At 42.3% G+C, this 24319-nt stretch overlaps 1 protein-coding gene across 1 annotated transcript in view; it reads right to left on the bottom strand.

The window, feature by feature from the left end:
• Positions 1–24319, bottom strand: part of myo16 (myosin XVI) — a 74314-nt gene that overhangs the window by 5296 nt on the left and 44699 nt on the right. Inside the window, exons 24-33 of the mRNA XM_062403398.1 lie at positions 23754–23950; positions 22648–22728; positions 20464–20669; positions 13237–13339; positions 12275–12371; positions 11922–12195; positions 9586–9968; positions 8214–9470; positions 5768–5920; positions 4471–4556 (exon numbers count right to left, since the gene is read on the bottom strand). Coding sequence (XP_062259382.1) covers positions 4471–4556; positions 5768–5920; positions 8214–9470; positions 9586–9968; positions 11922–12195; positions 12275–12371; positions 13237–13339; positions 20464–20669; positions 22648–22728; positions 23754–23950 — 2837 coding nt within the window. The remainder of the gene's footprint in view (positions 1–4470; positions 4557–5767; positions 5921–8213; positions 9471–9585; positions 9969–11921; positions 12196–12274; positions 12372–13236; positions 13340–20463; positions 20670–22647; positions 22729–23753; positions 23951–24319) is intronic.

Genomic DNA, 24319 nt, shown 5'->3' with positions numbered 1-24319 from the left:
AACAGGCTTGTCTGATAGAACTCTGAGCCCGGCTCATTGGAATGTCCTCGAGTGGGGTGTTGTATGTGCTGGATACTTACATAAGTGCAAGTGTAAACTCCTGGATGGTTATTTACAGGGTTTTTTGTAGGACTAACTCAAAATGGATTTCCTGACATTATTTTTTGTCTCACTGGTACAAGAAATGAAAATCTCTAAACCAATGCAGTCTTGTCTGTATTATTAACACATGACTGCCATTAAGATCTTGTGTTTCAAAACTAACGGATGATTTGAAGTAAAGTAAGATTGCAGTAGCCTAAATATAGGATTTTCTGACAGAGGACACTCAAGGACACTCCCTTCCTCTGTTGAAAAACACACCCTCTGACCTCAGGAAGTGTGGGCAAGAGGGTGGGGGCCAATATCTGAAGCCACATGTACATGTTAATGAATTGGTAATGTTATGGTAATAATATGATAATGTAAGACGACTAGTGGTCATTTAAAACTGTCACTCACAGACCGGGTTTCCTGAGGCCAGGGTGTAACGGTATCTACTCAGAACACACACTCTCACACACACAGACACACACAATCACCCACCCACCCACACACATTAATACACACACAAACTGTACATACACAAACACAAACACACCCTGTATATATACATCCAAGCATGTAAACTAACATTTGTCAGGCTACAATGTTGTAAATTGTCAAACTTTCTGATTAATCTCACCCAGTGACATGAAAACATAACATTGCTTCTGATACACATAGCTTTCATCAGTACATGTTGCAGTGCTTCTTTTAAATCAGTAAAAACAAAGCATCTTGTTTCTCGAGAATAATCTTGCTCGTGATATTGGATCAGACAAGCGAGTGCAATGGGCAGAAAAAGAGAGAGACTGCCGGGAGGGAGAGATGTTGGTGCTCACTGATGACTTCTCTTTGTCAGGTCCTTCCCTGGAAATTTCACCTTTATAACTTTTGCTTAGACATCATCTGAAGAATATCCATATCTGCATCATTCAAGCATTTAGCAGCCAGTTTAGCCCTTATGTTATTAGTTTAGACTGCTGTTCTTGATTACTAACTTCAGGAACAAAAACAAACCAGCCCATTCATTCCTAACTGAATTATCCTCCCCCTTCCACTTCCTTCATCCTTTCCTTTTTATTTATCCCATTAGATCTGATAATCCTGCATAAACACAGCCTGGAATGCATTTAATTGAAAGGTATTCTGGGTCACAGTTGTTCTCATCTCTTGATTGAACATATGATAACGAAAATAATGAATGAAGTAAGGATCCAAGATTAAAGTGTCTCCATGTTTCCAATTGTACACAGAAGGCAACCGTTTCTCTGCTTACTTCGAGGAGATAATGTCAGACACAAATGGATGAAGATCAAGTGATCTCTACAACACTCTGTAAAATGTATCACCACCACTGGTGCTAAAAAAAGTCTGAGAAAGGAATATAAAGGGGTTCATGTGATGGATTGAGCAACATAAAATGCCAGCAGATGAACAAGTACCGATAAAAACTGCAGCTCTGCTTTGTTGAAGACACTCAGGTATTTTTTACAGGTTAGCATATGCTAATACAAAGACAGTCTTGAAGGAAACAAGGATACATATTGTCCGCTACAAGATTTATCTAACAATGATCAACCCCAATTGATTCTCTCTTATTGCTTGTACAATTTAACATGTAAGCTGCTCACTGTCTCACTGCTGTCTGAAATGTAGATAATCTGTATATAATATGTCCATAAAAACATACCTTCCGAAAAAACTATTTTCTACAAAAAGTTGATACACACAGCATCGAGCTAAACTCACAATAGTTTTGAAATCGGTGTAAAATAAATAGTAATACACTGTAAATGTTGATGCCTCAAATGAGGAGGCCAGATTGCAGGAAAACTGTTGCAAAGAGTATTTCTGAACCTAAGAGCTGCAGTTTCTTTCCAAAAATAAAGTGTAAAAAAAAGGAGTGGGACGTTGGAAAGTGATTCAGTGTCGCTGATTCTAGGATGAGTTTTTTTTGCTGCTCGACTGACAAAGGACAACGAGCACAATAAACAAGGGGAGCAGGCAAAGCTGAGATGATGTCCTGCATAAGCAGTGGTTTTCAAGGTTTTTCCTCCTAAGACCCATGTTTTCAGAAGATTTGATCAGAATCTTTTTATTGGGCACAAATTTGTTCAATCAAGTGCAATTATTAACAAGAAAATCTTTTTAGTTAACAGGAGGTAAATCTTAAACAAAAATAGACTTTGGGTCAACTTAGCCAAAACCTTTGAGGCAGTTTCTAATATTATTACTGCTGTGAATCCACACTGGGTCTATGAAAAACACTGCCATTAAGGGTGGAGGCGTGGCACACACTCACCACATCTCTACATGTGAACGGGGACTCCTGTGAACCCCCCATGCCCCCCCTCGCTGTTTTAGAGGGCAGCCCCGGCACCAAACGGAGAAAAGTTGAGATGTCCCCTCTGGAAGATAAAGGAGGGAGTGAGAGGAACAGCCAAGCTCATTAGAATCAGACGGAGAGAGAGAAAGAGAGATACCTGGGCATAAGAGAACGGCCCAATAATTCATATATTCTGAGAAAACAAAGTTTCCACTAGAACTACCAACCTGCAGTTGTATGTCTTCACTTACCAGTGCAGTTTCAGTCCTAACATATAGCATTCATAGTAATATGAGGTCAATGTGACCTTTGACAACTACAATTTAATCAGTGGATCTTTCAATCCAGTGGACAACTGAGCAAACTTTAAAGAATATATTGAGATATCATGTTCAAGAGGACAAAATTAGTTTGTGAGGCCACCATGACTTTGACCTCTCATCTTTGACCTCCAAATCAAATCAGTTCATCCTTATGTCCCACTGAATATTTGTTCAAAATGTCCTTGAGTTGTTGTTTTTTCAAGACAAAACACGTGATTTGATAGGTCAGAGTGACCTTGACCTTTGACCACCAAATTCAGTGGTGGTCAAAGATTCATCAGTTCATCCATAAGTCTAAGTCAAGGTTTGTATCAAACGTGTTGTTTATTAGATATTGCATTCATAAGGCAAAGAAAAAAGTTGAATAAAGTCACAGCAGCCTTGACCTTTGACCACAACGATCTTATCACTTCATCCTTGAGTCAAACTGAAAATATTTACCAAATTTGAAGAAATATCCTCAAGGCGTTCTTCAGATATTTCGTTTACAAGAATGGAACAGACAAAAGGAAATACAGATGCATAACCCCAAAACTGTCCGTCCAGTACATATTCTTTAATATTAGAATGGACCTCATTGTTTCTTTATAGACGGCAGCATTAAACTGACACTTCATCATTACATCTCACACCCATAGACGAGCGTTGAATAGATGCATTAAGTGAGTTCAACCCAGCTGTGGGAGCAGCAGCACAACACTCAGCCGACCTGAGGATTGTGTACACGGTGTGCCTTCACATCTCGAGTGGTGGCGTCTTGCGAACGATGTGTCCTGAGCTGCTCCCAAAGTGGGACACTACGTTCTTTGCCCATTCTTGTGTTTCATGCACTACTGGCAGTGAAACTCTATCACTGAGCCGAATCTCAATCAGTTTCCATGAGGCGAAGCGTTCTTTTGAGAGCAGGATAAATTAATGTAACAGCAATCAGGTTTATTGTTCAGGAGAGCGTTCACCAAGTGAATTAAGAGTGTTCTTAGAATGCTGTTGCGCTTGAGTTATATTTGCTTTATTTTAATCTTAAAGGGAGAGTGTAGACATTTTTCGGTTGGATGTTAGATTATTAAGATAAGAGAAAGCAGATCAAAAGAGATTTGAGTCTGGTCTTTGTGGATAAAAGATCTTATTGTTATCTGTTCCTGCCTGAGGTGAAGGTACAGCACATGGCAATTGTCATAAGAGCTTCCTGTCTTTCATTTCCTCACTGGTTCTCCCTCTGGATGTCTGCTATGCTACATCCAACTTGTGAGTGTGATTAGGCTCTTTTGGTTGATTCTACTGTTTTCAATAATGACGCTTCGTGTGTGTGTGTGTGTGTGTTCCTGTTTGAGAAAGAAAGAGAGAGAGAGAGAGTGTGTGTGTGTTTGTTTGCACATACATGCAAGTCAGTAAATTCAACCCTGTAACCGTGCACCTGTCTGCAAAGCCAGAGAAAGCTCACATGTCATGAGTGATACGTGTTGTTCAAGGAGGGCCTCTTTCCGGTCCACTCACAATGGCAAGAAACCCAAAACAATATACAGGCCTGATTAGGTTGTGCTGTAATTGTGTTTGTGCGGGTGGAAGTGTGTAAGCATGTTTATGTACACACCACTCTCATTTGAAATTTTAAACAGACAGTTCCAGGGTAACATACGGTGTTAAAATATAGAGCTACAAATAAAAAAAGTAAGGCTCTCTGTTGCCATCATTATAAAACATCTGACAAATGCAAAGTCCCCACCCTTGTGTGTTTACCTGAGTGTGATGGCTGTCCATGTGTCTGTGCATGGAGCTGGAACTGGAGGAGTTTAACTTGCTGTGACTCTCATCCTCCAGCGACCCTGAACACATTATCAAAAGGACGCTATGAAGCAAAGGCATCGACTGGAAGTCCTCCCACACACTGACAGGTACAGACTGAAGGACACCTAACTATTAAAACACACAAACGCGTGGCAGGGGAGGTTGCCAGCCTTTCCACACATGGAAGGTAATGTTAATTCTACCAATCTTTCATTTGAATCACTCTCTAGCTGCAGATGAAGAACTCATGGTTTTCTTTTTTTATATCTGTAGTCCCTCTACCTTATTTCACAGGTCACTTCATTTTCTTGTGTTGTTTGTCTCTCAGTCTTTGTAACCCTTCCCTCTTTTCCCCTGCCTGTGCACCACATATATATTTCAGACATCTCACAGATGAATTTAGGTCCTTATGTGACTCAGCTGGAGTCGACTCTGTGTCATTTAGTTCTGCTCGCTGCAGATCTAGAAACCCACCAACACACTAACAAGTGTCAACAGTGCTGTAGCTGGAAGGGGCTTCTTAATATGTTGCAGCAAACTGTTTTTCAATAGAAAACCAGAGCTCTTAAATAGAGTGCAGATAACAGATAATATAAAATTTGACTTAAAGTCAATAATTAGTAGTTGTTTATGACATCACGCATTCATAACTAAATAAGCTTTACTATGTTTATATTTAAGTTAATTAAAAAAACTCACAGACTACTGCACCAATGTTTGCTGTAATAAAAAGGGATGCTCAGACGGACTAACCAGGCAACTCAGCATTTAATATTTTTTTATATATTGTAGTTTATATTTGTCTCTATACATTGGAGACAAATGTATAGGGTTTCTCAGGGAATAATTTAGATATCTTGAAACATTGCCAAAACCTATGACCAAGTAAAATTTGGTATGAATCCAGATAAGGATCAAGATGTATCTGATGTAAATACATGTATATGCAAATACCTACCTTGTTGATAAGGTAGCCAATCAGGCCTTGGCTGAGGTGGTTGAAACTGTAGTCTCAGTACATGAGGCGGACCCATCAATTGTAGTCAGGACTATCTCTTTGTTAACTGAGGCTGAGCTGTACATTGTATGATTTTCGAGTAATTTAAGTATACATTCAATCTAGACATGATATTCTCTATGTCTATATAATTTCTACTATTTAAAATATCTCTTCTTCATCTATATAGGAAGTCTTTGGTATGAAATACTGTGACACTGTGTTGTAAATATGCAAGTCCTGCACTGTTACCGTTGGAAATCTGGTTGCCATTCTCCAAGGGGGCGGAGCTTGAGGAGTGGGGATGGTGGTTGTTGGCGTTCTTGTCCTGTAGGGGCAGGGATGGCGAGTTGGGGGCGGAGCCACATTCTTCCCTCCCTGGCAGATTTATATTAGAATTGTATCCTTGGAAAATAATCAGAAGAAAACACATTGCAAGTCAGTGTATGCTATTTACAATCCACGTAAGACATTAGATTCCATCATGCAGAGTCCTTAGAGGACTTGTGGGGTTCAGCATATCCCCAAAAATCCGAGGAAGCTTCCTGCTGTAACTGACAATATTGATATCAACTTTTATAAAATATTACAATTTCATAATGGTTTTTTCTTCTTACTCCCACTCCTTCCTTGTATATTTATCTTAGTATTTTAAAAATGTGTTTATTCAGCTTTGTCTGGTGGGAAGGTGATTCCACATGACCTGCCTCTGCCCCTGCTTCTGCACCTCAGGGCTCACATGCTCTCACACACCTAATGAGTAAAGGACTTTGGCTACAAACAGTATGTGTGTGGAAGTGTGAATGGGAATTGGTCAGCTGCTGTCCCACTGTGGGAATGTGTGCCTGCTGGTCCTCCACGGTCACGAGATGTCTAAATATAAACTTAGCAAATTGTAGTTTAGGTCCAGCGGGGTAGGTGTGTGAATTAGAGGGACAAAAGTCCAGGTAGAGAAAAACAGAGCTGATGTGAGGGTCACATGTTTGTGAGTCACAGTGAGTATTTGTGAAATTATGACATGAGTGAGACATGATTTGACTTTTATTAAATTGTCGATGTTGTCGTTGAAGCATTAGATGTCTTGTGACAGTGATTTCCTAAAGCCTGCCCTGTCAGGACCAACTGCCCTCTTCCCCTGGCATTCCTGTGGTTTTCTCATTCCCTGTGGGTGGAGGAGGAAAGATAGGCAGCTGCTCTTCACAGAGATGTCTGGGATAGCAACTGTAACCCCTAACCACTCCCACAGCGTCAGGTATCACACTCAGTCATTTAACGGCCGAGAGGGAACGGAAGTAGGCCATCCTGTTAAGCCCATCGGCATCCCTGTGTGCTCTGATCTAAGCGGACCGCCTTAGCTTTGCCCACTCAAAATACCCCAGCTCCAGGTTCCCGTGTCACACACGCTGTTTCCGTGACGCCAGCGCTTTTCCTGCGCAGGTCCAGGTGCAGATGAAGAGTCAAGTGCAAGATGTCATGTGAGGCATTTGTGTCAGCATGTGCACTTGCTTTCATACCGTCTCATATAAGGAGTTCAGCTACCTGCCCTTTGAACTTGTTACAATTATAGAAGTATGACACAACTGTCTCTCAGACAAATCAAGCAGCTCCACAACGACAAGCCTCGGGGAAGATGACTGACTACTGACAACTGGAGCTAATACTTTCACTAGGTTGTAATTTTTCCAACTTGTCTCCTAGATAATTGTCCAGGATGTTTTGTCAGTTGTTACTGAGCAGTCACACTCCCTTCAGCAGAACATGAGTGAGCTGTTAAATATTTGATGCTCATCCTCATCATGCTGCTGCTCATGTATTATTTACCCAGCCACAACTAATACACTTGAAGGAAACAGAGACTCAGAAAGGGACAACACAGTTTCTACCTTCTCGGACGCCTGTACTTTCTCAAAATGACTTTCAATGGGAAATTCACTGCCGTTATAACAACGCAAGAGACATTTCTTGAAGGTTTGAAATGTCTCTTGCATCATATGACACAAATACGTTTGCCAAGGTCAACCTTTACATCAGTGTCACAGAGTCTGTATGTGCTCTGCATTTTTTTGCACTAATCTACAACACAGCTACATCCTTGCTACAGTGCAGTGTGATGATAAGCTAATTTGCTAAAATGATAGAATTCAGTGGCAGCAGCCAAAGGGCACTGCACTAGAGACGGTAACAAATGGGCTGCCTCAGAGGGACCAGAGAGGGTGGCTGTGAACCACACCTGAATTAATGTAAGGCGTTTCCAATGTAGAGAAAGGGGATTTATGAGGAAGGCTTTTGGATGCTGGTTCATCTCAGTTCATGAGGACCCACACACAAATACAAGGGGTTATTACTTACCTACAGTACAGGCCTGCACTCCTCCTGTTGTACTGAAGGTAATCACTCATTACCCAATAAATCATCTGGCACAGACAAAACTGAGAATTTGATCATGAAATCATCAAAGGAGATGAAACAAATAACAGACACATGAACTTCTGCCCAAACAGGTTCACATATTTGTTTGTGGTTTGATCTGACTCAGATTATCCCAACTGTGGGTCAACCATTAACCAATGAATATGTCTGAAGAAAGGATTGAAGGATAAAAGCTTATTTTAGATTCTAGATGTTCTATGTTAATGTTCTTTAATCCTCTGTGTTTAAGATGTGTGTAACTGTGTGTTTATGAGCATGACTGACAGACCTCCATCTCTCTTTTTCCGGCCAGATGTGGACTTCCTCAGTAGGCTGCGTCCAGAGCTGAACAGGGTGTTGAGCTCATCCAGGGGACTGGTCAAGGGTCTGCCATTGGCTGGGTTGAACAGCAGTGGAGAGGAGGAGCACGAGTGCGCTCTCCGAGGCTCGGGACGAGACATCTTCACTGGGGAGTAGGGAGGTGGCTTCCCCAGGGGTTCCCCCACTGCCCTTTGTGAAGACGTTTTGGCAGAGTCCGAGCCCCCAGTGACAGATGCTGCTCGTGTCAGAGACAGGAAGTTGGCCTCAGGGGGGAAGGGGAAGTGTGAAGGAGGTCTGTAGGGAGGAGGGGGTGCACTGGGGGGAGGAGGTGGAGGTGGAGGGGTGAGTGGAGGTGTAGGCTTCTTCTCTGGCATCAGGACAGTGAGGCTAGGGGAGGAGTCAGCCCTCTGGCGGGCGTACTGAGGAGACAAAGGGCTGTCTGGGCCAGTAGCGTAGTTCAGGTTTGTCTCAAACACTGGCAGCTTTTTTACCTCTAGTGGGGTGAGGGGTGACTCGTCTGAAGCAGGGGAACAGGTGACAGGGGAAGGGGGAAACACCAGGAGAGGTGGGCGGTGCGGGAGCAAGTTGGGAAAGGGAGCAGGGATGTCACAGCTGCCATCTTTGCCATGTTGACCTTTGTTAGCGACACTACTAGATGTACTATGTGAGAAAGCTATGTCCATGGAAGCAGCCAGCCCTCCTGCCACACGCTTAGTCTCCCCACTTTGAGGGGCGGACGTCACCAATCCCACCAAGCCCAAGCCTAATGCCTCCAGTTTCGCTGCCTTGGTAATCACAGTTGCAAGAGGTCCACCATCTTCATGAGGGAAATACTTCATCTCCTCGTAGACAGCTTCTGAGTCAGAAGCCTGTTCTGGACTGTCAGGCGGCTCCTGGAGGCTCCGAGCCCGTGGCTGGGAGCCCAACATTTCTATGTACACATCTTCCTCATCATGACCCTGGAACAGGCTCAGCGCCACCCCTTTTGGAGCATCAATGGAGGCTGCTCTCTGCATAAAACCCCCAAACCCTCCAAATCCACCACCACGGGACAGTAAGGCCAGCTTTACATCAGCAGGACGCAGCTGGCTGAGTTTGGGCGCCACAGCAGTGATATCTTCGTACGAGCCGGTCAGCTTAGTGTTGGGACTGCGCTTTGGTTTGGGGGGTGGTACCTTCCTCGAGGTGGTGTAGTCATCACTGTGGGGGCGGGGCTTGGACAAGGCTGGGGAAATCAGAAAAAAAATCAATTTAATACTGAGAGAAAGCAGCAGCAGTAGCAATGTGGTTGACAAAACACCATCTGTCATATTGTCTAAAGACCAGAGGAGGTGATATACCTGCAGGGTCTGTGGGGGACAGCTGGGACTTAGGGGGGCTTCCAGCTGGTGAACAGTGGCCCTCTGGAGTGTGGCACTCTTTAGCTGCCATCATCAGCCCAGCACTAACCGCTTCATAAGATGCACTCAGACGTGTGTTGGGGTCCCTCTTTGGTTTGGGAGGAGGTTGCTTCCGAGGAGATGAGAGGCTCCCCCCGCCTGCCCCATCCTCATTGGCATGAGTGACCTGCTGCAGGACTGGTTTGATGGGTGGACTGGCAGATAAAGGGACCATAATCTCCATGGCGAGGGGGATGGGTACTGAGCTGGACCGAAAGTGGCGAATGACTCGACCGCCCCCATTGATGAGGCCCTCGTGGAATTTTCCACCTTTCTCAACAACCCTAAAAATGGGTATAAGGAATAACAGGATTCATGTTTAAATGAAACATTTTGAATTTATAATGTTGAACCATTTATATTGTCTCCATAATTTGTGGATGATTCCAGTATCTTCCAATGTAGTTATATTCTCTAATTCAGTTAAATATATATTGTTTCATCAGCAGTATACTCAATATACAAATATGAGATAAGGAGGCCAATTGGAGAGTTAAGACCTAAGAGATTATGCTTCAAATGAAATCTCTTGGCAGTAATTTGATAACAGTTTGATATTTCCTTCACTAATCTGAGTGAGCCATCTGTTGGTTCCATGATTGCAGGCAGGAAGTGGCTGAGCATGTGTGCAGGTGACAGGGGAAGGCATTTTAAAAACCTGTATGTGTGCATGTGAGCGCATTTGTATGTTAGTGTGCAGAAGTGTCTATGTGACAATGAATCCCCTCTATAATAGAGCTACTATAATGCCTCTCTGTGTCTGCAGCCTGAAACCCCTGCTCCTGGCCTGCCTGCCCACCTGTCTCCCGTCCCAGTAGCAGATGTTACATACAAGGACACAAAGAGGATACAGAAATCATGTGAGTGTATATTTATTTTCATCTTTTAGAATGTATTGCTTTGACCTAATGTTAACCCTTGGTTTAAGTTTTAAAATATATCAAAATGTATTAAAAAAAGTGTGATGCCTTTACACATTTTCAGGTTCCAATTGTGGCCATTGCTCCATAAAAATAAATGAATAATTCTACTTCTTTTCCTCTGTATTGGTTTATATTTGAATGTATTTCAGCACATTTATAGCTTCAAATTATTTTTCAGATTATGCTCCATAGGGAAAAATCTGTATTTTCAAAGATTTGTGGCAAGAAATCTTTCAAAATTAAACAAAGCATACACTTATTTTCCATTTCGTCAAAAAGCCTTGAAATATGAACACTTTAGTCACCACTCACCATCAACCTGATGTAAAAGTCAGAATTACAACAGCGGCAACAAGCTAAACAAATGACATTGCCTCCTCTGCCGAGATGGAAAGGTACTTTTGAAATAAAATAATTCAGCTATTATACAAAAAAGCTAAGAAAGCCTAAAAATACAACATATTTAGAGGTTTATTATTTTTTTGCATTATTATGCATTTCCTCTAAATAGTCTCTTATGGAACACCTTCTTACTCTTCCCTTTTCTGCAGGCTTGATATGTTATATCAGAATGAGGTGAGGAGAAGATAAGGATAGCGTTCCATAGGTGCAACCCAACACTAATACAATCTGATAACGCAGATCATTATCTGGCTATCCATCATGAAACACGCAATTAAAAGCCTACCGTGCACAGGGATACCGTGACATCATTAATCAAGAAAACACATGCCACGCAGGCACACACATAAATAACAACACACTTTTACAGACAATCATTTTCCCCATCGTGGAGTCATAAATCCTGGTAACTGCAGATAGTTTGTTATTGTGCAGGCTAAATGATGCTGCAGTCACAATGAGTTCATCCCATTTAGTATTATAAATTACATTGTAGAGATTGATAAAAGCCTTATCTGAAAGTGACCACAGTATTGATTGGCTGCATTAGTGTGAAGTAACCGGTAGCAAGTGTATCCTCCGGACACAATAACATTTAACATAAAAATGAATAACTGCTCATCTTTTAGCCGACCATTAGCTTCACTGCTTATCCTTTGAGAGCTGTGGGGGGCTGAAGCCAATCTCAGCCGAGATCTTGGGGCGCGAGGCGGGACTTTACCCGGGACAGTGTACCATTGAATATAAGACAAAACAGTACATAAAGTCTCTATTAAACCTAGCCCCAATATGCATGTCTGTGGACTGTGTTAGGAAGTAACCACTGAACCTTCCCTCCACTCATCAACATAGCATTAATATTCCAATAACTGAATGCAGGTGTGTAAATTGTGAAGGTGTTTGCTATTTTACCTCCTAACAGGCTGATCCTCTTCCTTCCCCACTGGCTCCGGCCTCTCACCAAGTGGTGGACTGTTGCCAATGGTATCGCGAAGGCTGTTGCTGTGGCAGCGCAAACGGTCGCTCTCTCGTGCAATGTCGGATGCATTTTGAATGACCAACTGGTCATAGGTTCGCAGCCCCATGTCCTCTGCCCCCTGCAGGAAACGCTGCACACTGCTCTCGTCTTTCTGCTGTAACGACAGCATGCGATGAACCTGCTGCCTGGCCAGCCAGCCACGCACCACTGAGACACAACAAGGAGATCAAGTTAGAGACATGGAGAAGACAACTTGGTTGTTGGTTTATTATTTTGGTATAATTACCTCGCTGACAGGTGATGATCTTTTTATGAAGCTGGTAGCAGCGATCGTTAAGCTGGTCTGCCTGCCAGTATCTGAGAAAGACTTTATTGCTGCCCATCTACACACACACACACACACACACACACACACACACACACACACACACACACACACACACAGACACACAACCAAAATAAGTATTCAATCAAATATATTCGCAAAAGTACCGTAACACACCACCTTTCATGATTATTCTCTGGGAGAAGCCAGCAGACCCTGTGAGGCTTGTTTTCTGTTGGAAACCTTAGCAGAATGTGAGTTGCAAAGAGTGTGACTCTTGATGTAGCAATGCTAATAGGTGGGTGTGGAGGGTGGGCAGGGTGTGGGGTTTGTTTGTTGATACTGCATTTTCTTTCTGAATTTAGGGAGGATTTGGGGGATGCCAAGGTCACTCTACACCAGATGCACAGCACTGTGTGGGGGTAACATACTTCCACAGACAGACACTATTCAAGTCAACACACTCTACTCGCATGTGTGGTGTGTGCCTGCGTGTGTGTTTAAGCAGGGCTGTATGAAAAGGTGGCTATAGAGCATTGTTGAAAGAGTGTGTTTTTGTTTGAGGCAGGAGCTGATGTGACCTGTAGGGTCACACTCTCAGACACAACAGCAGTCTGGCAGACAGGACAGAGAGGGGGTGGAGGGATCCATGCTACTCCCTGTGTGTGTGTGTGTGTCTGTGTGTGTGTGTGTGTGTGTGAGAAGAATTATGATGAGGTGGGACAGCTGGAACAAGCTGTCAAAGATTTCATGGGATCTTTCAAATAGAGGGTCAGGGATTAAGTAATTTGGCAAATCTTTTGTTGTTTATGGAGGCTTGAAAAGACACAGGACACAAGACATATACAGACACACACATACACGCAAGCAAGCAAGCATGAACACAAGCATGAATGCACGCTAGCACACACACAAACACCTACCTGCCATCCCTGGAGTTTGGACTGTTGCAGAACTGAGCGACATTTGTCCTCTGGTGACAATTTCTTCTTGTCTGCCAAAGCTGGGATCACAAGGTCTTTATATCTACAACAAATAAAAACAGAGGACATCAGAGCTGCAACAGATCTCACAGGGCCAAATCTAAAAACTTTGACGAGACAAGGTGACACCGCCTCTTTTCAGAAACAATGGGTTCAAAGGTCAGTGGGGTCATACAGCAGCTCAGCCAAACAGCATCTGTTCCTATTGGAGTTGCCCTGGGCAACCGTTGCTGTGAATGGTCAGCTGGATGGATACAAATAAAAACAAAATATTCTCTACTTCATAAGCTGTTACTTCCAAAGTGCAGTTATGAGTCCCGTTCTTTTTGTATGATTTGAAGACCACACCGTTTTTTAGGTTAAAACATAACAAAAGAAGAACAAGGAAAGGGTCTACTTTTTGTATATTGAATTTTTTAAAGAATTAAAACATCCTTTTCTCTGATTTAAAGACAGTACAATGGGGGTAAAATAAAATACGGACCTGGATGCAAACAGCCACCAGTGAGTGTTCTCTATGTTTGTAATAACACTGGGTGAGTGTGTTATAAATATTCCATCCATTCTGAATGAACATGAATGAACATTTCCCTGATAATATGAGTTATGATTTTAAGTTTATTCATTTAAACCACTCCAACCCTAACCCTAAAGTGAAGGTGGAATCTCAAGCCATACGGTAAATACAACAAAATCTTCAAATATGTTGACTCATCATGGGACAAAACAAAACAATAATGCTGTCCTTCTGATATTCTCAATAAGTCCCAATACACCATGACACTGTGACAGTGACAGGACCCTGAACCTGAAGCAGCAGAGCAGAATTCAGACATTGTTCCTGTCATTATACACACACACCTGTGCTTTTATTGCTGTAGCAAGCTAAATGTCTAATGTGAAAAATGCCTCTTCAATATTAATTGGGCAGCTGTGGCTCAGGAGATGGAGAGAGTTGTCTACTAATCTCAGGATTGGGATTTCAATACATAGCACGCAGAACGCTCACATAGCAGAGCCGGTGTTGAGAGCAGTATGCTTGTCTCGAGAGCATGGAATTAGTCTCTACAAGGTTTTATGCCGAATCCTGCCATTATACCGACAACAGTGGTGCAGCAAGTGCAGCACCCAACTCTACGATTGGGGGAATGGTGCAAAACACTTTGTTGGAGCTCTTTCATGGTGTGCGAAAATCATTTCGTATCACTATGCCACTGTGGATGGACAAATTAGAGTATGGAAGGGCAACTACAGCCAATGGTAATTTATGGGAAAACACTAAAGAAGGCCCAGTGAGCTCAGAAAAGGATGTCAGGCACAGTTCAAAATAGACTATAGATGTGACCTATAGCTAATGTAAATCTGTAAATAATTCAGGATTATAAGGTGTCATATTGTAGTCATGCATTCAGTTTTAATAAGCGTCAACTTGCAATTTATTGATGGATATGTAAGAGTGAATAATGTATCTGTACTTAATAATAAACCAACAAATCCCCCAAATGTCAAGTGCTCAGTGCATTTTATCAGTCAGTGCTGTATCTCTTTTGTTAGCAATGAAGGGTAGAGCCAGCTGATAATGTCCCACATCTGATGATACTAACCCAACCAGCAGATGGCTGGGGGCATAAACCACCTGTATTGTCAATGATGAGTAAGTGAGTACGGGTGAATGTGGGATGTATTTGATTTGCAGGAGAGGGGTCTGTCTGAACTCTCCCTAACCCTCTCTCTGTATGGTAATACCAGCCCCGCAGACAACACATTCTGTCCCCCTGAGCCCATAAAACACAAAGGAACTCTGTAAACCCATGACCTTCCCTATGAGGATATGAAAACCATCGATGGTCCCTGCTTTTACAAGACCCAAGGGGGCTTCATGTGGAGTCAGAGAAGTGAAATAACCCCTTCGATAAGAGTTGAAATGGAGGCCTGCAGGGCGCTAACGGACTTCCCTGGGACCAAAGGGCCATCACTGACCACTGTTATTGAGCTCCATTAAGGGGATAAAGGCAAGGTAGGAGACAACTAGAAATGACACAACTCATTTAGTCTGTGGCGCGATGACAGGCTGAGAAGTAGAGCAGTTGTCCTCCAACCAGGAGGTTGGTGGCCGAAGTGTCCTTAAGGCAAGATGCAGAACCCGGAATGGCCCCTTATAGATGTTGAATGCACAAATTGGAAGTCCCTTTGGATAAAAGCGTCAGCAGCTAAAATGACATGTTCTATGAATACAGAGGCTTCGCGCAGCCACTTTCTAACAATAAACGTGGAATTGAGGGAAGCAACGCACATGGAGGGCTGGGATTAACAGAAACAAGGTTCAAGTGGGAGCGTTTGACCTTACACATTGCTAGAAAATAAACCTGGCCACAAAACATATAGTGTATCATAAAAGACAAATAAAAACAACAGTAAAATAGATTTCCTCGTAAATCATTCTGGTTACCTGGACACTAATGTAATTCGCTGCAGGCGGCCTCTGTGACTTAGCGAAGTGGTCTGCATGGTTCCAGAGTGCATGTGTGTATTGGTGTGTACACACTACCGTGTTTGTGTTCATGAGAATATAGCAACCTCAAGATTAATGGCTGATTTATTGGCCTGTCATTTTGATTAGAGAAGGGACGGGGCCTGTTTTAAGAAGAGTGACAAATGGAAAGAGATAAAGGGGATAAGAAACAGAACAAAATGAAGACAGTGTGTTTGCAAATGAGAGAAACAGGCAGAGAAAAAAGGGAATGATATAGACGTAAACTAAGACGGTCAGTGAGAAAAAAAAATTGGGATCTGGAGGGAAGAATAGAGATGAAAGAATCAAAAGAAAATGGCACTTTAGCATAGACAGCATGTGAGAAATCGAGTGAGACAGAGTTCTGTGAGGACAGCAGTGTAGTCCACCCCCGCTCTGCTGCAGCTCACTCCTCTGGGTTCATTCATTGGTCCTGTCTGTGCTGAGACCCGAGCAGGAAAAAGAATGATATGAATGGCAGTTGGGCTGAGCTGACTGGTGTCTTTGTGAGTGGCCGCCACTAAAATTAAGCCCGGCCTTAATGTGTGAACAGTACAAAAGGGACTGACATCAGACACACAAAAGGTTTTTTGTGTGAACACTTTGTATGATTCATTTTTCAGTAATAAACAGGATAATAATTTGCAGTTTCCAGTCCCAATAACATCATGTTACTTCAATCTTTTTAGGATTCACATTGCTGTTTTACGACAGGGTAGACCAGATTATTAATATCAGTTTCATATCAATTACCTAAGTCGATACGCTGGTCTGGGTCATATTAGCTCGGTGCAAGGGCTGGAAGAAATAACTTGACAAGTTGTGTCAAGATCTGTTGAGAGTTAAACCCCTGTGGCTTTATTGGGAGAATGTGACCTCTTGAGCACTGTGGGCTGTCAGCGGGCCTGAGCTAGCTGTTTATGGTTAATATGGTAAATATGCAAAACATTGTCTGACTGCTTGTTAAAAGAGAACAGCTCAATTTCTACAGTTAAGTTCAATTCTTGAGACGAGAGACCATGGTGATAAAGAAGGACGACACGACAGCAGCTCAAAGTGAAGCCAAAGTATCTTGATTGACACCTGGTGGCTGGCCTCAGTATAGGTCATAAATCCTGTCTCCATGTAGGTGGATGGGACATGGACCAAACCTTTATGTCTGGATCATAGGAGGAAGAGGAGATGCGTCTTCCATCCTATACAGTGGAAGGATGGGACATGAGGATGCGGTGGCTTCGCCGTTGCCTTAAATAACCCAATTTGGAGATAGGCTGACTTAGAGAATGTAATATAAGGGCTATCACATAAAGCAAGATTTTCTTTCTGATCCCGGTGTTTGGTAATTTATACCAGACAGCAAGTCTCATGCTGGAGTGGTTTTATGGCCAGTAATTTGCCATGACTAATTAGGCACATAGCTATACTGTGTACACTGAGTTCCAAATCTTGTTTGCCAATTCTCTTAGAAGCCCTGCCAGTCAACCAACAGCTCACTAATCCTGTCTCTGCAAATCAAGTGTGTGATTCAGTTTCAAGCTAGATCAAGAGGGTGATTAATTTTTTTATAGTTTCATCCTTTAGAAAGTGTGCAGCAATACATGAGATACCACCTTACTATCACACTGCCTGTCCACCTCTGAGTCATCTCTGTCACCTCTCCACTCCACACACAGCTGCCATGAAGGAAAACATCAAAGAGGCCCTCGTGGTGGGGTTTAGGGATCCATCCACTGCACCAGCTGGAGCAGGTTTCTGCTTATTTTTTTAAAATGATGTCTCCCTCTGCTCATATACTAAATACTGACCTCTATCTATGATCACCGAACTGTTTCCTTCAGATTCCAACACCTCTGGACTGCTACCATTTCTTCCATTTGAAATCAACCTCTGATACAAAAAGAGGGACAATAGAAATGTGTAACCGGAGTACAGGCAGCCAGCCTGCAATCTCTGACAAGAGTGACGTTCAAACCAAAATAATTTGAAACTGTGTGACCTCACATGCTCTGGTTTATGCCAATTCCAGCAACAGTGCAGTTTCCCTTTTTTGTCAAGCAGCTGGCTCTTGTGATGCTCAGTTATCTGCTGGTCACACCCGTTGCTCACACACAGATTATCCCACAGCACACGGCCGCCTAAAACATATATGACAGCCACTCACAGACTTACACATACACATGCTCCGACACACAAATGGTGGTCAAAAACCATCATTCAGTAAAGCCTCAACAGGAATCTTTCAATTACAGCTTGAACATTGAGGGATGGTTCTACAATCTGTTGGATTCACTTCAACATTTGATATGGGCCTACCTATCTTGATTCAATACTCAGGTTTGCCCACATGAAAACCTATTATGTGAGCGTCTCTTTTACTTTGTGAGCGAGTTTGAGCAAAACAAAATGTACGTGTGGATTGCACCTACTATTAACTGTACACACAACTACCATCTGCACAATGTACTGTACAGCGTTTGCGTTGCAGCCTTTCCTCATTTACTATAAATCCCTTTAAATGTACAATGTGTGTACATCGGCTCACAAGAAGCGTGGGATCGGCTGTCGTCTCTACCACAATTGCCGATGAAAATCTGCCTGACGTGACTCAGCTACAGATCATGTTCATGGATGAGCCATCATATTAAAGTTTCATTCACGTGACTCAGCAAGCAGTAATGAATAGTCGTGATCCATTACGACTGACCAATAAAAACAGAGGAATAAATAAAAAAAAACTAACTGGCTAGTTTTGCCTTCGTCATGCCGTTTGCCTCTGAAGTTATCGCAGCAACAGCCAAGTAAACCCGATAAGACGCAATTCAAAGGTGACCAAAACTAAACAGTCACATCCTGTTACCTAAATATTATATATTTTCGCATAATTACTTCTATTAATTTGGAACCACGGATCTGATCAGAAGCCTTTCAGTTTGTCCAAAATAAGAGTTCGAGCCGTGGCTTTTTGAATACCTTAAAATTAAAAATCTTTATTTGGTATTATTTAATTTGGACAATTAAGACAAACCTAGCTGCTTAGGGCGCCATATTAATGATAATAACAAATGGAATTTTGATTCATCCTGTTTTCTCTTAGCTAAAAACTAGGACATGAGATGCCTGGATGTTGGGGTTTGTGTGTGTGTGTGTGTGTGTGTGTGATGTGAAGATGTTTACAGCAGAGTAGTGGAAACTTTTTGGGAGGGGGGGGGGGGGTCATGTGACCAGCTTTGTCCTCTCTTATTATCTGGCAGGAATGTTTGTGTTAATCCCTTTATCCTCAAAAACAGAGAGAGGGGCTGAGAGAGAGAGAGTGAGAGAGAGAGAGAGAGAGAGAGAGAGAGAGAGAGAGAGAGAGCGCTAAATCCTCTCAGTATTCCACAGTTTCTCAGAATCAGAAGACCAAGAGACTGAAAGTGAGGGCTCTCTGCTTCTCAACCAAGAGGGGGGGAGTCTAGGAGTGAATTAACTGCAGGACAGGGAAAGCCAGGAACATGGTATAAGAGGTATGAAAGCAATGATGGTGGTTAAGTGTGGGACAAAGTGACCTCACACACAACAGACTGAGTGATGTGTGTCGGCCTGACACGGGAAATGTTATAGTGACATTCATCAGCTGCAGTGGACTCCCATGAAACAAAAAACTAGCCATTTGAGGTTAAATTGTACATCTAGCAATGAGGTTGCTGTGACTTGTCATTGTTAATGTGTCAGCCTACATGTGAATGTGTTAGCCTCCATAGTATATGTCCCTCTATTCATTTACAGATGTAGAGAAGGGACGTGCAGTCAGTTTACTGATCAACCCTTTATATACACCAGTGGTCAAAGGATATAGAAGACATTGTTTTTTTTCAAATATTGTCTAATTTAGATTTACATGAATCAATTTTTTTTATATTTTTGAAATCAAATCATATGCTGAATAAAAAATAGAATTGAAAAACCAGGAGTTGCAAGATCTAATGAACCAAATATAATCAAAATCCTCAATTCAGCAACCGAACAAGTTCTTCTTACAATAGAAATTCCCACAATTGTGCTGAACTTTTAGATTGGATTGCTTTGATCAATCAGTAAAGTTCACTCCAGATCAGTTCCATAGTGGTTTACCTCTGGAGACTGAGCTTCTCTTTATTAATGTGAAGCCACTATTTATTTATTTTCCTCTAAGGTTTTAGGATATGTCTGTTAAAGGTTATCAATTCAATATTATCAAATTATCCCGTTTCTTTTGTCAAGTTCAGCAAATATCTTCTCAGGCTCACTACCAGTGAATTCTGTGTGTGCAATCAAATAAAATGTGGGTGTTTCTACACCGCCCTTACTACATAAATAGGCTCAGACCAGTGGTTGTGCTTGTGCAAAAAGTAAACATGATTATTACATTTTTGATACCTTTTTGGGGGCATCTAACCTCTAACCTTTACTGTGGTTGAAACATTTTGGACCAGGTGTTTATAAAATGACCGAGATCAAAGTATCTGAGTGTGATGTATTCAAACAAGTGACATCAATGAGATAGAAAGGAACAGTAGAACAACCCTCAGCATTAAAGAAGAACAGGATATGCGGTGAATGAATCATCATTTAAAGACAGAACTGCAGGAAATGACTTCTGCAGCATTTTTTATTACACAGCTTGCTCTGGCACTGACCTGCTGAGGAAGCCTGGGAAGGACAAGCGGACGGGGTATCCATAACGGATCATGCGCACCATCTCAAGCACCCCAATGTACTGCAGCTGGGTCGACACATGGAGGCTGTCAAAACTGTCTGGCTGACTGCAGGCGTTGGGGCGGACACACTCCACAAAGTGAGGCGTGCAGGCCTGCAGTTTGCTGATCACCTCTGACAGCGAGTTCTGAAAAAAGGGAAAAGGAGAGAGGATACAGTCGAAGGCACCAGTAAACTTTACAATCAGAAAACAGAATGAAGAACTTGCCCTGGTCAACAATATTTATGAGTGTTTGGGTTGGGAGAGCACTGTGGCTGTGCAGTAAGTGAGTGGAAGGGAGGGCTCCCTCGCACTTTCTTTTGATGTTGTAACTTGATTTGCGAGCCCCAGCGATTGGAGTGTAATCACGCATCTTTTGTGACAAAGTGTTTCTCTTCTCGAAGAAAACGTATAGAGCTTTTTGCTGTTCCTCTGAGTGTGTGGGAGCGAGGGAGATTTTCGAGAAACCCTGAATTCAAAGATGCCCATTTCAGGGTCACACAGGCTCTGTTCTGTTCTCTATGTACATCAGTTCCAACCTGTTATTAGAAAACAGGTTGTTTTCTAATAACATTAGTTATTATTCTGAGACCATTCTAAAGTCGAATTTTTTAGTTTTTAGCCTGAGTATGACAGACAGGTCAGTGCACGTATGTGTGTGTGTGAGTACATGCACTGAATTTTAAATATTTATAAAATAGTAAATCAATGAGTCTATCAACGCTTATATCGTGGCAGGCAGGCACAAAATAATCAAAGTATGAAAAATTCTGAGAAATTACATTATTTCTTTTGTTTCATTATGAATTTGCGTTCCAGACCACCTCAATATGTGATCTGAGTGATTGGACCTGCAGTTTTTTTGACATGTCATAGAATTGGGTATAGAGAATTGTATTGGTATCAACTAGAAAATGTTTGGTATGGGGACATCCCAGTAGGCAGAGCTGTCCACTTGTTATCGGATCAGCCCTGAACTTCCACAGACCCACATGTACATACACGTAAACACTTACATCTGTGTTTTTGCCACTTCTCAACCTGACGTCAGTCTGCAGTCTGTCTACCCTTATGTACAATGATTACACCTCATCCCTCATCTTGAACGTCACTACCAGCATTCACATTCCCTCCAAACATGCGCACGCAAATGCGTGTGCATGGCACACAGTGGTTGTTGTTCATTGTTCATTCATTCATGTGGCGGGTTTCATGTTCGGCTAGATACAACATCATTTTTCAGCCCACTTTCTCCTTTCCTGCCATTCCCTGAGGGACTCATCGACCACAAGCCCACAACTCTGATTGTGCAACACACTGGCCTCTTTCAAACCAAAGATACTGCCTCTCGGAGCACATTTCAGCCGCCTTGCGCCACCAGCAGACACTGAACTGCTCTTCTCGAACTAATTGTTATTGTTGCTTCACAAAGATATAAAATCATAGTACTCTACATTAAGCAGGTCTTGGAGTTGTACTGTTAAAACAGCTGTATTCTGTTAATGAGTAAGACTAATGTTCAGTGTTATGAGGAGTAAAGTGAAGGGGTGGGTGTGCGAGGATGCTTCAACAGCACTGTTTGCCTAACATGAGGACAAAATTCACACATCTTCAGTTTGAGGTGCAGTACCTAAGAAGTTCAGTAAAAATATAACCTAAAAAAAAACATTAAGATAAAGTGAACAGGCTGGTTTCATGTGATTTGGATCAGTAAAACGACCAATTAAAAATGTATTTTGATTTACCGCTACTTAATCGTTACATGTGGTACAGTGCCAATTAGCAGATGCCTAAACATGGACATGCTCTATTGCTCTGAGCAGTAATTAATTAAATAAGTATAAGACAGAAAAGAAAACTTGGTTCTCCAGACAATTGGTCAGTTAAAGGCTTGTTCAGTTGCAGCTACTTTTAACATATTTTTTATTTTGCAGTATATGCTTACTTGGTATCAGAAGTAGCTCAAGCCTGACCCAGCATGCACTGGGAAAAAGTCAGTGCAATGTCGTCAGGTCACTAATTAATTGCACAAACAGACAAGCACATTCACAACTGCTGGTAGCTTAGTTTCCCGTCACCTGACCTGAACTGTGGGAGAAGACGTGTCTGAAAGAACGGTTCTTACCCTCAGCTGGACGGCAACTGTGATGGGCCCACATCGCTCGAGCCTCTGGAGGAATGAGCTCGAGCCTTTCTTCTTCAAGATCTGACAATGGAAGTAGATAATAAGGAGAAAAAATATTATGTGCATCTTACTACAAGTTTCATGTGAAGATCCTCAAATTACTCTGTGTGCTGTTATTTGGGGCACTTTTTTCTTTTTCAAATATCTCAGGACACATGCTGCTGTCATGCTCATAGGTTATTAGGTCCCATGAGGTACACTTGTGATACTGGACTATATAAATACAATTGACTTGATTTATACCATCTCATTACCTTATGTTACTGTATAAGTTTGCAGGGGCAGAACAAAAAGGTGAAATATATATTTTGTCTATTGCGTAGGGCTGGAACAATACTGGTCTAAATCCACGTTTCGGCTCATACCTCAAATTATTTTTGTGAGAGGGGGTGTAGTGGGTGAATAAAAAAAAGCAACGTCAACATTTGGAACAGTAGAGACAAAAACACTAAAGAACTGGACTTGAATTCACATAAAACTTACATTAAAGGAGATAAAATATATAGAGAGGCTCAGAGATGGGCAAGATAGACTGAAGGAGACTCAATATATAATCAACATATACAGAATGATGTTACCAGGTCTGTCAGTTAAGCTTTTCTGATTAAACGTCATGAGAAAAGTGAACGACACTGGTGCCCTGATTGTTTGCATGTGTCTGCATGCTTGTGGATTTTCTATTTCTCCGATTCCCAAAAGTAAATATATAGCACAGTGGTGGGAAGTATCTTAAATTAGACTGTTTTCTACCCAGAATACTATCCCTGCTTTTTCACTCATCGGTATAATAGTCAGTTTCCAGTTGAAACAAAAACATACTTTGTGATTGTGTCACTTTATGAAAGACTGTGTTCCCTGAAGTAATTTCCCAATGTTTACCCAGTTTTAAATGGCAATGAGCAAGTGTGAGACTCGAAAATTATGAACAAATATATTTATATGAATAAATACAAGTCTTGATGCTCTTGTATTCAATGTAGCCACAGGGGCAGAGCAACAAATCAGTGTAGCACCAGGCTCATTACACTGTGAGCAGTATACTGTACCTTGGTAAGGTCATGGTACCGCCGAGGCTGTTGGGGGACGGAGTTGGCAGTAAAAAGGGAGGCTGATGGCATCCTGTGGAGCAGCACGGCAGCTTTAGGCCCCCTCAGTCCCATGCGGCCCTGAGAGGCTGGCACCAGCGACCCGGTCTGAGTCAGTTTGGACTGGAAGAGCTGCTGCAATAACACACTTTCACTAGCTGCCGGGCACAAAGCACATAGAGAGAGGAAAATAAGGGAGGATAATACAAGCGAAAAGAGGCAACAGCATTGGTGGAAATAAGGGGGTGGAGGAGAGAAAAATGACAGATTGGATGAAGAAAGAGACATGGAAAGACAGAAATTAAGAAAGAGGAGGAAGGGAAGAGACTGGAGAGGACATATAAAGTTAGGCACCAGATAAACACTCAGTCAGGCAACGAGAGGGGGTGGACTACGCCACTCAACAACACGTGGAGTGGTCCACAACAACAATGAGCTCATTCAGAAAGGCCAACAACATGTGTGTGAAGGTGGGCGTGTGAAAGGCGTGCTGAGGAAGAGAGACAGAGAGAGGAAGAGAGGAGGAA

This window comes from Platichthys flesus, chromosome 13 (genome assembly GCF_949316205.1).
Source record: "Platichthys flesus chromosome 13, fPlaFle2.1, whole genome shotgun sequence".
Lineage (NCBI taxonomy): Eukaryota > Metazoa > Chordata > Actinopteri > Pleuronectiformes > Pleuronectidae > Platichthys > Platichthys flesus.
The sequence above is the reverse complement of the archived record's forward strand: the minus strand, read 5'-3'. Positions and strand labels throughout refer to the sequence as shown.